The sequence below is a fragment of the Anarrhichthys ocellatus genome, unplaced genomic scaffold, assembly GCF_004355925.1.
Source record: "Anarrhichthys ocellatus isolate YVR2014 unplaced genomic scaffold, GSC_Weel_1.0 scaffold46, whole genome shotgun sequence".
NCBI classification, from domain to species: domain Eukaryota; kingdom Metazoa; phylum Chordata; class Actinopteri; order Perciformes; family Anarhichadidae; genus Anarrhichthys; species Anarrhichthys ocellatus.
The window spans coordinates 1,047,570-1,061,104 of record NW_022280076.1 but is presented as its reverse complement, the minus strand read 5'-3'; the positions used below and the strand labels follow the sequence as shown (position 1 = coordinate 1,061,104).

The window sequence follows — 13,535 nt, the reverse complement described above, 5'->3', positions numbered from 1 at the left end:
TTGTTTGTACTGAATCTTCAGCCAGAGGCATCGGTGATGTGAGCTGTAGCTCTACGCCAGATTGTGTGAAGCGCGTGTATTCGTGTGTGTGTGTGTGTGTGTTAGAGATTAGTTGGAACACAAAGACAGAACTCCTCTCGGTGTTTGCCGTTTTTAAGTTTTCAACAAAACCCATAGGAAGTCATAAAGTGATCAAAATGTTACCGTCCCCATGTTGGCTGTACTGAAAAAAACTGATCCAGTGTATGGATTGCTTGTTGTGTATATGATATTTATGTTTTAATGACCACAAAGCGGCAGAGCATCGTGAGCAGCCTCTAACCATAAAAAAAACAATTTACTCACGAACCCCCCCCCCACCAGCCCTGAAACATTTCTCTGGAGATTTACGGCCCTGTCCGTTTCCGTTTGCTAAACAAATGTATGTTTGTTTTGGCCTTTGTGCTGACGCAGGGCTGAAGGGTTAGAAAGACTCTCACGTTATTCCTCGCGGCCTGCTGGAATTCCTTGGGTATGCAACATTTTGGAGAAAGAAAGACTGGGGGGGAGAAAGTGAGGAAAAGGCTCCCACAGAGGAGGAGGAGGAGGAGCAGCACATGGACGGATACTCATTCTAGCTCTTGCTATGTGCGCATACTAACAAAGAAGTGACAACTTCCTGTCATGTCTTGTTTCTGTCAGTGTTTTGTTGAGGTCGCAGGAAAACGGGCCTGTTTTTGAAGAAGGATTATGTTTGTTTAGCTTTTTTCTTAAATACCGGAGACCTTGTGACATTGATATGAACAGAATCTGTTTCAAAGCCAAGAAAGAAAGACATATTTCAATGAGTCCGAGCTGCTGGGATGTCAGCAGAGACATTTCTAAATCCACATTTTCTGCTCTATTTCACGCGTGTGTTTGAGTTGTTCTTTGTGCCTCTTTGGAGTTGTAAATTCCACGCTGTTTGTAATTTTGTGAATAAATTAAGCTCTCCCTCCAGTGTTCCACATTTCTCTTATTTCCCCCACAGTGAACTTGTCTTAATACAAGTTGAGGCTACATTAACTACTTACGCAAAGAGTGATTTATGTTTTGTGCTGCTGTAGCAATATCAAAGCTGCGAGAACAGGACACATTGGGTAGTTTTGTCACATTATTTCTCATAAAGCTCTCATCCTTTTAAAAGTCTAACGTTTTCTTAGTAATTCAGGCTTTCCTGTAACAGTTGCTCTTCATAGAGCTCGTCTCTGCTCTCTGCAGGCGAATCAACGCACTGCTGCTGAGAGTCCAACAGTGTGGCACAGAGCTGGAGCAGGAACACTGGTGCAACCAACCAAACAAATACAACCAGCGATTAAATCTACTTTTGTCGCAAGTGGTATTTTGTGTTATGTAATTGAACTCTGCAATGCACCAAATCTGTTTCACATTAAATACTGTCATGTTTCACCACAAAACAAGGCAGTTAGCTTAGCTTAGCATAAAGACTGGAAAAGGGGAAACAGAAGAAATAGTTTGGGGGATAATGCCTGTAACATTACAATTTATTTTCTTACAGATTAAACAAACAAGATATAAAGTGTTTAATTGGTGATCTTTACAGGTGCTTTTCGCTAAGCTAATCGGCTCCTGGCTCCTAGCGAAATAATCTGAAAAACATCACATTTTAGGGACTAAATGATGCGTTTAAGGGCAGTTATTGTCAGCAGTCTCTTCCTCCTCTCTTGTCTCTTTCATGCATCTCTGCCCTCGTTTGTTCAGCCTCACAGTGGATTGCCATCCAGTGTGTTTGTCAGCAAAAATAAAAATGCTCACTAAAAGAATGGACTGAGGAAAAAAAACAGATCTCAAGTTGGCAAGTGGCACATGAAACGCATATGGGACAAGTTTCCCTTCAGGGCAGAAAGTGTTTATTTTTACCCAAACCATGATCATTTTCTAAAACAAACCAGTAGGCGGAAAGTAGCCCTGAAGGCGAACTTCTCCCATGTGCAGATGAACCCCCATGGAGACAAAGAGAGACACCAGACAGCACTTAGGGTACGTCACAAAATAAAAATAAAAAACACACTTTGAATCAGATTCCCACTGAAGGCAGCAGGGACATAAAACACAACTCATGAAATTCTCAACAAGAAAGGTCTTTGTCAGACACTAATTGCATGGTAATTAGGTGTTTGCGTCACAGCAAAGGGGGTGTAACTTATGGAGCGTTTTGTGGTGTCGGCGGCAGACAAGAAAACAGGAAGGTCTGAAATACTGCAGTACAGTGCTGCTGGGTAATGAGGAGCTTTGCTGCTGATAATCACTTACTGTGTCTTTCTGCCTCTACAGGGAGGCGAGGAGACAGAAAATGGTGCTCGAAACCATGAAGGGTCACAAAATGGGATTGTGTTCACTTCATGCAACCAAATAAGTGTTAAATTGGCCGTGATTTTACATGGAAGTGTGCAGATCACATCCTGACTCAGTGATTATTCTGCCAAGTGCTCAGATTAGTGGCTCCAAATCTCGCTTTTGAACCTGAACTCCGAACTCTCCGCCCGCGGGAATGTCAGCACACCTTCAGTCTCCTCCTCTAGCTCTAACCTCAGGCGGTCATTACACAGCGCAGTTATGACTAATTAAAGCCCTAATTGTTTTCAAGCCAGAATACTGTGCTGGTTTAATGCCGAGATTTATCGCCTCTTCGTTACAGTAGATTGTTCCTGTCGGAGCGCTGCTCTAATTAAGCTAACCCGTTTGTAACCAGCTGACACACACACATGGGATAATAGTTCATAATGACAATGCATTCCAGGCACTCCTTTATATTCCTCTACTGCCTCCGGTTTTATGACACGTAGCCTAGTGATTAAAACTGAAATGTGAGTAAACCCAGGATCGTGTGGAGCTTTCTTCACCAGGCGGCAGGCCTAACTCATGTTGTGTTGTTAATCTGTTCAAATACAGCCATGACATATTTACACTGGATTGTTTACACTCCAGTATTAAGAAAAGAGGAAGACAAGTTCAATCAAATCCTACTCAACATCAGCTGACATCAATAAAAGTCACAGATTATTAGAGTTAGAGGAGAAGATTGACACCACTTCTCATGTTTGTCGGAAAAATATGAAGCTCCAGCCAGCAGTCGGTTAACTTAGCTTAGCATAAAGCCTGGAAACAAGGTGAAGCAGCTATTCATTTTGTCACATTTGGACAGAGCCAGGCTAGCTGTTTCCAGCTATAAGCTAAGCTAACTGCCCCTGGTTCCAGCTCCATAGTTTATTTGTTAATTTATTTTAGTCATTTATTTATTTTTCTTAATGGCAGCTCTAATCCTCCACAAATTCAGAGAGGCTCTAAGTAATAAGGTCTGAAGTGGTTTAATACAATTACGCCATAATGAAATTTAACCTTTAACTTTGTCACACTTCCATATTCTAATTTTGACAACCACCTTGCACACACACAGTATCCTTTAATACTGTCATCTAACATCATAGTATTTCTGCTGCTTGTAACTAAAGAGCACTTCTCTCAACCACTCCGGGTCTTGTTCCTGACCCTGTGTTGGCCTTTCTCCTCACAGCAGCAGCAGCAGCAGAAAAGAACATTTGCTTCATAAAACCCCGAGGCTCTGAGATGAAACATCGTCTTGACGTAAAGACAATGTAAGCTGCTGGGGAAGTGACATCATGAGACACGAAAGAAAACGGAGGGAGGCGACTCGAGGCGGGGGACAAGGCGAGCAGTCTGAGAACGAGGCTGACCACAGGATGCTTATATATATATATATACTATTTCTTAACACAGCTTCTTCTCAACCCAGAACTCTTTTAATCTCTCAAACAAGCTGCCACTAAACACGCCATGTTGACACATTCAAAACCTTACTTTAATTCTATCTGGTCAACCAGGGACCAGGAACCATGACAGACAGGAAACAAGGCAACATTAACACACACTTTCAGGCACCCACATGCAAACATACGCTCACTCCTAGTCAGCTGCTCGTGTGACTGGATCCCAGCTGTCTCAACAAGCCAGAGGATGGATTCAAGCCGCAGGCTTTGGCACGCAAAAGGGACTGAAAGGATTTATGGAGCACCTGCACCTCTTTTGGTGGAAGACAAAACCAATGTTTGTCTTCCACCAGGGAATTTAATTGGGATGTTTGCTTTTCCTATTTGCTTCACGGTGTTTAACAATTAATCCGTGACAAAAAGAGGGAAGTCCTCCAAATCCTCCTCAGAGGCACAGATTTGTATTCATTATATTATATTAATTATGTTGCTTCCAGAGGTTTAAATCACCCATAAATCAGCACATTTTTAAAATTTGTTTTAGTTGTGCATGTTTTGCCTTTGGGAATCGAGAGGATGACCTCACTCAGATATGGAAACAGTCGAGTCGTCATTTTTCCCCCTGCTACTTCAGAAACAGAATGTCTTTGTCACAGATCGACGTCCCATTTTGATCAAAAATAGACACAGAGAACATACATTTTAATCAAGTCATGTGTGCGTTTCTGAATTTAGAAAAACAGGAATTCATGACAATCAGTAATTAAACATGAAAGAAACATTATGTCTGAAGGCTGAAGATGAGGCCTTTGAGAGACCACAGACGGTGAGTAATGAGACGACTCACATGACCCACTGGAATATTCTCTGAGTCATGTTTTATTCTACACCTCTAAACTCTGCCTTAGGCTGCAACTCATCCAGGTGACACGTCCCACCAAAACTGTCCCAGTCATCCTTGCTGATGAGAATGTCATCTGACAAATGTCAGAAAATATATAAAGCACAAAACAAGAAAGAAGTTATTGATTTCTTTTGGAGTTTTTCTCGTCGTTGAAGAAGGCCTGTAAATCAGAGGAATGTCGGTCAAACTCATGACGGTTGGTCGCTCATTCCTCATGAATACGAGAACCAGAAAGTCCTCTGAGTTTACATAAAAGCTTCCGACAAGACTCTGTGTCTGAAGCTGCTGTCTTCTCGGTCCTCGCTGGGTTCCTCGCTCAGCGAGTAAAATCCGGGCCTCTGCTTGTGCTTCTTCTTGTTGCCCGTCACGTGGGGCTGGAAGAGGCGGCTTATTGAATACAGGCCCTTGGAGAGGTCCGGGACCAGGTCCAGCTCCTCTTTGTCGTGCAGGGCCCGGTCCTGAGCCTCCGGGGCTTTGGGTTCACCCAGCATCTCTCTCACCCTCTCAGAAATGCCTTTGTGGAGATAGTGGTGGGCCCTCTTCCCGTAGTTGTCCCTGACGCCCGGATCGGCCCCGAGATCCCCCACCAGCTTTTCCATGATGTACTCTTGGTCGTGCAGGGCCGCGATGTGCAAAGGGGTGTATCCACCGTGTGTTCTGGCGTTGACGTCGATATCGACCCCCCCTTGCCTGGATACGTTGACAATCTTCACAAGCATTTTACTGTTTCCACATTTGGCGGCCCAGTGCAGAGCGGTGAACCCCGACATGAAGTCCCTCTTCTCTGCCAGCTGGTTGTCTCTCAGTAGCAGGCCGTAAACTTGGCTCCAGAGGCCGGCGGCGCACTTGACCAGCCACTCGTGCTCTGACTGCTCCAGGGGGACCGAGGAGGGGACCCTCGTCTCTTTGGGCTCCTCTGACTCCTTGGTGCTCCTCACTGACCCTCTCAGCTGGGGAGAGCCGCCGATGCTCGTCTCCACTGAAGGGGCCCGTCTCTTGCTCCGGAAGGAGTCCGGCTCGGGGCTTTCAGGTGGGTCGTCCGGGTCCTTTTTCAGTTTGCGGATCTCCACCTGGGTGGTGCTGGGTGGCATCCTCAGAGGCAAGGCATATGGTTTGCTCTTTGCACTATTATCTCCATGCTTGTCCTGCCTTTGGATCTCAAAACTCAGCATTCTTTTAACTCCAACATCCGTGTATTTGCTCCTTTGCAACGCCCGCTCTATAGGAGTAAGTAATTCTGTAGGATTGTCTCCACCTTCACCTGCCAGCTCTTGATCGGGCTCAGAAACAGCTGATCTCTCCCCGCGTGCATCATCGGAGCTGCCGGTCCTCTCCCCTGGCACAGGTGAGCTCTGCCGCTCACCTGGTAGCGGGATCTCTTTATTTTCAGGCTCCAGCAAATGCTTATGCGTTTTCCTGACGACTACGTACCGGACACCATCGATTTCTTTGACGAAGGCGACGTTGTTGACGAAAGTCTTGAAAAGCTCCCTGTTCCGTTCTTTCTCCGCGGGATCGTCGCAGTCTAATGAGCCTTTAAATTTCCCCACCAGGTCGGATTTCTTCACTTTGCCCCCCTCCGCTATCAGCAGCAACAGGATGGATTCTTGCGTCAAAACCATTATTACGATATAGACTTTACGCGGATTAAAGTGAAAACGTCTAACTCCAAGAGCCGCGCGCTGTCTTCCTGCTACCTTTGTCCCGGTGAGAGTACAGCAGCCCTCACCTGGCCGCTCACTTCTCTCCTCCCCACCTGCAGGAGTCCTTTCCGGGGCAGAACGTAGACGTGGACATAATTTGAATAATATATGCATATTGTTTTCCTACAGGCTAAGTGAAAGTGGAAAAAATAGTTCGAAACTGAAGACGAATGAAGCATTGTTTATTATTTGTCGCAATAAAAGTAAAGACTTTGGTGTAGCCCATCAGTAGGCTAAGTCTGAGTGTGTTTTATTTATTTTTTAAAATGAATAGAATTAAACCACAATAGCCTACTCCAAAATACCACATATAAACTATTACCCTATAGTCTAATTGCCATTTAGAGGCTACTAACCATTTGAAATATAAACTATTTAGTGCATTTGCATTTACATATAGACTACTTATACTTTTAAGTGATTCTGGCTCACATTAAGGGCTGTGGCCATAACTTATCAAATTACCAGGTTTTAATTTAACACCCTCAAAATCCAGTATGGGTCTGGCCCTAAACACACACACACACACACACACACACACACACACACACACAGCACAATACATCCAGGAACACTGTGTGGTTTTATAAAAGCAGTGAATTAGATACAATATCAGATGGCTTTGCTCGGATTGGCTGGTTATCACACGTCACCAATCATCAATTAATTTAAACATTAATGCCCTATCTTGAAAACGACACACACACACACACACAGAGTTGGATACACTGAAGTGATGATTATGTGTTTTATTATCTCCAAAGCTAACGCACATATTTGTGCTCCCCTCGGTCGTTCTGCGGCGCTTCTCTCTCCTGTCCTGGCTTGTAATGTGTTTAACATGACATTCCTGGACTGAATGGGAGTTCCCGAGAAGTGGCCATATTGGAACGTATCTGTCACGCCCAAAGATGTAACCTGAACGTCAAGATAGTTCACTCCCTACTTTAACGTACGCATACACGTTGAGCGTTACACCACCTGGAAACGACTTTAAACTGTATCAAATATTATTGTATTATTAATGGTAATAATATAGTATTAGCATTATTAAAAACAGAAGCTATTTAAAATCGTGGCAAATATTCATTAAATGTATGACATCCGCATTTATGCGCATGCGCAAAATAGAAGTACATTAAAACCAATATTAGCGCTGTTTACCGATTTATTTGTCTGCTGTCCCGTGCTACACAGTTAAGATAACAAAGCAAGACCCTTTGCACAGTCATCGACTCCCAGCCAATGTCGAAACGAAGACAAAGTAAAAGATTTAGCCTGACTGAGCGAAAACAGGGGCGAAGCAGCAGTGAGTCCTCTCACCGCCCAGCTAGCTGCCCTCCTCCCCCGCCCAGTCACCAGCTCGTCTCCGCTCTCCGTCAGACTCAGTAGTTTAGCAGGCTTGCACTGAAGAGACGAGGGCTGCTCCCTTTCGCCTCTGCTTCAGTCTGCACCACCATACATTCCGCACCCATGGCTGCCACGGACGTTGACGTGTTTTCGGTAAGTAAAAGCCACGGGGTTTCTGGTTTTTCTGCAGCCGGGAATCACTCGGGTTGTGATTAGTAAAAGTGTTTGCGTTAGCTGAAGCTAAGCCTCCCTCCCGGGTTCATTTGAAGCCTTGTGATGTGGGTTCAGTCGACATGGTGGTGAAAGAGATTTCTGTGATTGGTGACTTGACGACACAATTTAAGATGAAGCTGCTATTTGTTGACTATTTTAGTGTCGTGTCTTGTTTTACGACTATTTTCGTTTTTATCAACAACGCATGCGTTGCTGCACATATGGGTGCAGCACATGACACCGTGAGACTGTTTACTGTTGACATTATTAGAAAAGGCTGTAAACAGATAACATGTAGGATAACGTTACTGTATCACATCACTGTTCAAGTACAGTGGCTAGTTATCAGATACAAACACTTCAAAGTATGACACAGTTGCTATAAACCCATTGTTGAAGGTGTATTACTTGCTGTTGTATTACTACATGTATATAGCAGTAACTACAGTGTGATGGGCCTCAGTTCCATGGGGTTTCATTTTAACTTCCTGGTCAAAGGGTGCAACATTAAACGTGTGGTTCACTTTCTACACTGACACCACGTCAGTTTATAACCGGCCTATGCTAAACAAGTTGTGGCTGCATTGCTGATGGCCTGTGTGTTAGGTTGGGCATGAATGAGTGGGAGGGAGAAATGCACCCTGCATTGTTTTTCACAGTGACGAGCCCTGTTGTCATTCAGGTGTGACCCTGTACAGTTTGGTGATGCAATACAGGCTTAAGAAAATGGCACAAAGAGGAAGATAGTCAGGAATTCACAACCACCCCCCCCCCCAAAAAAAAGCCATTTGGAAAACAAATATTATAATAAATAGGAAGGGATTTAATTAAAGACGGTGATTAACTTTTTTGGCAGATGCTTGAAGAGATCTTTGCGGTAGTGAATTGGACAGTAAGCAGCACTGAGTGTCAGGGATAAAAGGATTAAGAACACTCCGGGCCACTCCTGAAGGTGCACGGGTTATTGCACACTTGGCATTTCTTAAATTAGGTAGGTGTTTAAGAGGAGGGGGGAGGTTTGCAGAAGATATTGCCTACTTGTGACTTCTAAAATGTCTCTTTTTGGAATACAAAATTAGGGAATCGGTCTATTAGAAAAATGCTGAGAATGCTGTGAAACAGGCCAGTGGAACAACAGCAGCCCCGTCTGTCCGACTTCCTGTATACTTTCAGAACTAAGTGAGACCATATTGAACAAACTGACGGGCTCGCCTGGAAGTGTGCTTGAAGGGCATGCTGTTAATTATGTGCAGCTATTCGATAGGGATGTGTGGTTGGTTGCGTTGCTGGCCCGCGTCAATCCCATCCCACGGACACACTAGCATCGGGATAACTTTCCAGGCGATCAATGGCGCCAAATACACATCTATTGTTTTCACCCATTGATTGCATCCGAGTGTGTAGCATATAGAGTGAGGACGCTGTTCATTTAAACGGTTATGTAATGAAACGCCCTGCAATATATTCAGCATGTACAGTGCTTACTGACCCCCGACGAGCATCATAAAATAAAATTAGCTTCACAAAGTGCTTAAAGGCGGGAGACGAGGAATAAGGGATGAGGGGGCAGGTCGCTTGCTCTTTAAAACTGCACACTTTGCCTGTTTGTGCAGAGAGTGAGGGATATTAACTTGCAAATGCATGATCTGCATATGTGCTTTATTCGTTGTACATTTTAAACACATTCTGAAAGGCCTTCCCTTTAAAGCCAGTGCCTTGTCCGTGTTGCTCCCCCGCATGTTGCTCACGACAGACTGCACCGATGTTGGCCGCATATAGAACATACAGGACAGAAGTGCCTCCAGGCAAGCCTGTCAAATCCCATGCTGTTGATGAATCATGACAGCCGAGCCGCAGCCTCTGTGGTGATGAGTCAATATCTATAGATTAGGTCAGAATTTCCCAAAGACACGTCCGGAGCCCAAATTGTGATGCTCGTTCCAAAAAAATGGGCCTCACAATTTTAATATGCAGCACCCAGTGAATCCTTCAGCAAGCAGTCAAGTGTTGTTGAAAGACTCTTCAGCTCAAAGTGCCAGCTGCATCCAACAATGGCACAAAACAATAAGTCTAAGTCCCTGAGCTGTCTGATTTCAGCTAGTATTGTTCAACAGCGTTCAGTAAGATCAAAGTTTTCCCTCTAATCCAATGAGAAATCATAAAGGTTTTAGCTTGTGGCTAAATAACACAACTGACAAAACTATAAAAATGATTTTGTCATGACGCATGTTTTGTTTTTCATCAGTTCTCAGTGATAGTAAGGAAACTAAAAAGCCCCGTAAAGATGATTGAGCCGCGTAAAATGGTTCCTGTCTCCTCTCCCGTCTGTCTCACTCGTGTTGTTTTGTCTGTCCTGTTGGGCACAGATGGGGGGGGGGGAGAGAGAGAGGAGAGAGGAGAGAGAGGAGAGAGAGGAGAGAGAGGAGAGAGAGGAGAGAGAGGAGAGAGAGAGACTTTGATCGGATAATAAACCGAAAGCTTGTTTTATATCTGATGGCACACACCTCATCCGAATCTCACCCGTCAACATTTTTACCATTCCGACACCACCGCTAGCTAGCACACGTAGCAGCAGGAGAACCACTATTGCAGGACACGTAATCCGTAGGCGTGGTACAAAAATCCTTTGTGCTGCAATTCATAATACAAAAAAAACCCTCTTCAGATATTTAAAGTATAATGTGCTTGTTCACTCAGAATATTATTATAATTCAAAGGTCGTCCGGTGCTTTCATAAATCTGCGTGACCGTCATTGGACACCTCATCTGGAGAGCACTGAATGTGCTCGTGGGTTTTTGTCTCCACTAAGTTGAGTTCGGCCCCAGAAGCCCCCAAAATATATCTGCTCTCAACACAAAACACAGCTTTGTTGCTTGCTGTGGGCACGCTTAGGCTTAGCTGAGAACACTCATCCTTCAAGAAAACAACTGAGGATTCGTCATGGAAGTCATTTTTAGTCATGAAATAGACGTCTCATATGTTCTTTTCCAGAATAACTCAAAGGAAGATACAGATTTTGCAAGTCTGAACCCCGTGCATGTCATGCTCTTAAAAAGCTAGCATGCTTAAATTCCTATTATAAATTCTTTAGGATCCTGTCTGAGTATATATGCCTTAAAATAATAAACATGAATAATAGATGTAGGGAGTGGAAAACGCCTGAATGTATGGAATACTATCCAGAAGTTGATCTGTCCTCTTTAAAATTGAATGTGAAAACAAGACATCGAAGGGAAACTAGTTCTACACAAAGTGCACCTCAAGTTATTGTAAATATTTGAAGCCTTTCCAAAGGCCTTCCCTCAGTGTGTGTGTGTGTGTGTGTGTCAGTCTGTCAGGTTGCTTCTGTCTGTCAGGTGGAACTCACTGAGGCAGACACAAGCTGAAAACACACAAGTCAGGTGGGAAAGGAGGCAGAAAGACAGAGAGACAGAAAGACAGCCGGTCGGAATCACTGATACGACAACTTCAGGTCATGTCAGGACTGGAGTGTTTCGCTGGAGTGAAAACTTCAGCCTTCAACTTCAGTTCATGTCGGGTTGGATCTGCGACATTTACTTAACTTCTTAAGTTGACGTTTTCTTTGAAAATGCTTCTGGAGTTGCAGTTTAAATCCTGGACTAAAACAAATAGTTTCGATCAGAGGCTTTGAAGCTGTGAGGTGTGATGGTGTGCTTTATGAGCTGCAACAGTGGCCGTGACCCACAGCCCACGGAGGCAATTAAGTCGTAAATCGGTCAAATCTGAAGTTCCAAACATCCGTAACTACACTTCTAGCTTCAGGTTATCACTCTCTCCAATGAAACATCTGTATACATCTGCCTAGGAATCACAGGAAAAGAAGATCCTGAGATGGCTGTATCAAACAAGCAAACAGGAATTGCCGATAGCTAATGTTGCCAATTTTTCAAAATGTCAACAAATATAGGCAAAAAAAAAAGGGCTCAAATTGAAGCCGACAGCGTAACTCAGTGAACACATGGCTACAGTTTAGTTTAGTTTATTAACTGGATCCCCGTTAGCTGACGCCTTAGCGGCCGCTAATCTTCCCAGGATCCACAGTAAACCTCCTAGGTTTGGGGAAGGGGCCGCAGTCACTGATTTAAGCATAACATGTGTGGATTTGCTCCAAAAATCAGTCATTTTATAGACTAAACATTCATTTAATCAGCAAAAAGCGACAATGAAAATATGCATCACATGGAGCCATTTACTGAAGTCTACAATGTCAGCTGACTCTGTAATAGTCGTTAAGAGTGTGGCCACAAGACATACTGTGACCACACTGTTTGGTTGATTCATATAAGCTCATAGTTTTTCCTCTGTAAGCTGGATATATGAAAAGTCAAGGCGTATAGTAGCACCCGCCATTTGCACTGCGGAAATATATTTCCAGCTCTTTATTTGACATTGAGGGGCCTTTTCACAGCAGACATTTTGACTTGTCGTAGTAGGAATAGCACAGGTGTTACTGATAACGCTAACGATCGGCTCTGTTCTATTCAAGCGTCCCAGTGAGACACTGAGACAGCATGCTCAGTGCCATGAAAGTGAGAGGACTGTTGGACAAAAAGGCCTACTGGTGACGGGGAAAGAGCAGCTCCCACCAGCCAGCATACCAACACACAGCGTTGTGAGCTAGCTTCTATGGTTTGTGCCTCATTTCACTCGGAGCCGCCTGGGGCCCCTCTGTGAGGCCACTTCCTGTTGGCCCGGTGCTACCGTGGCCTGAGAGCGGCCTGTTGTTCACCAGAAGCGTCTCATTCCTGGCGTACTTTACGCTGCTACTCTCCTCTCTCCGGTTCATGTAATCCTTCATAAGATGGAAAAGTCATGGTCATTCAGTCAAAGTACAAACAAGAAAATGAGCAAACATGGAGATGTGTTCACTATATCTGCATGAAAACATAGACTTGCATGAAACGTAAGTCCGGTCAGTGTTTCATTTTCCTACTTTTGTTGTTGACGCAAGTTTCTGGATATTTTGCAGATTAAGAACTTTCACAGATCCACTTCTTCTTCCTCTTCTTCTGCTTCCGCAAATCATGTTTTATTTTAATAAGTGGAGAAACCTGCCAGCAAATCCGTGTTTCTCAATGCAAAACCAACGTGTGTCAAGTATTAGTATAGTGCTCTTCACACCCGTCTGCCTCTTATGAGTTACACACAAAGATTACTGACGGCTCAGTCTGCTCAACCTACGTCAGGATCTTTTGTTATTTTCCTGAGAATCTCAACAATGTGGTTCGATAAGTTTGGAGGAAGGTAAAAGTATGACATCAGCTGTGCTTCTTTACTTTGGGCAATGCTTCTCTGAAGGCTCAGATATGTGTTGAATCGGCACACTTGGTTTGCAGAAGTACGCCTGTGTGACCTGTAGTGTAAATTCCCAGACAAAAAAAATTCAAGGTGCCCTTTAGCAAGACGCTTAATCCCCAACTGTGTGCAGGTAGGCAGCTTCCACGTAGGAAAGAGCATGCAGGCCTTTATTTACCTTTCCCTGGATAAATAAAGGCTAAGCTGCATCACGGACAACTCGGGCATCCAGCGAGTCATTGCACCGGTTTCCTTCTAGACCCGATACCAGAGATCCCCCC

General features: G+C 44.2%; 2 protein-coding genes across 2 annotated transcripts in view; one reads left to right on the top strand and one right to left on the bottom strand.

Moving 5' to 3' along the window:
* Positions 1 to 1,952: 1,952 nt before the first annotated feature.
* On the bottom strand, positions 1,953 to 6,357 carry sowahaa (sosondowah ankyrin repeat domain family member Aa). The gene has a single exon (XM_031869162.1). The coding sequence runs from the start codon at positions 6,291 to 6,293 to the stop codon at positions 4,917 to 4,919; it is 1,377 nt and encodes a 458-aa protein (XP_031725022.1). The 5' UTR covers positions 6,294 to 6,357; the 3' UTR covers positions 1,953 to 4,916.
* A 1,193-nt stretch (positions 6,358 to 7,550) lies between these two features.
* Positions 7,551 to 13,535, top strand: part of septin8a (septin 8a) — a 31,053-nt gene continuing 25,068 nt past the window's right edge. Inside the window, exon 1 of the mRNA XM_031869102.1 lies at positions 7,551 to 7,877. Within this exon, the coding sequence (XP_031724962.1) occupies positions 7,848 to 7,877 (30 nt within the window). The 5' untranslated portion in view covers positions 7,551 to 7,847. The remainder of the gene's footprint in view (positions 7,878 to 13,535) is intronic.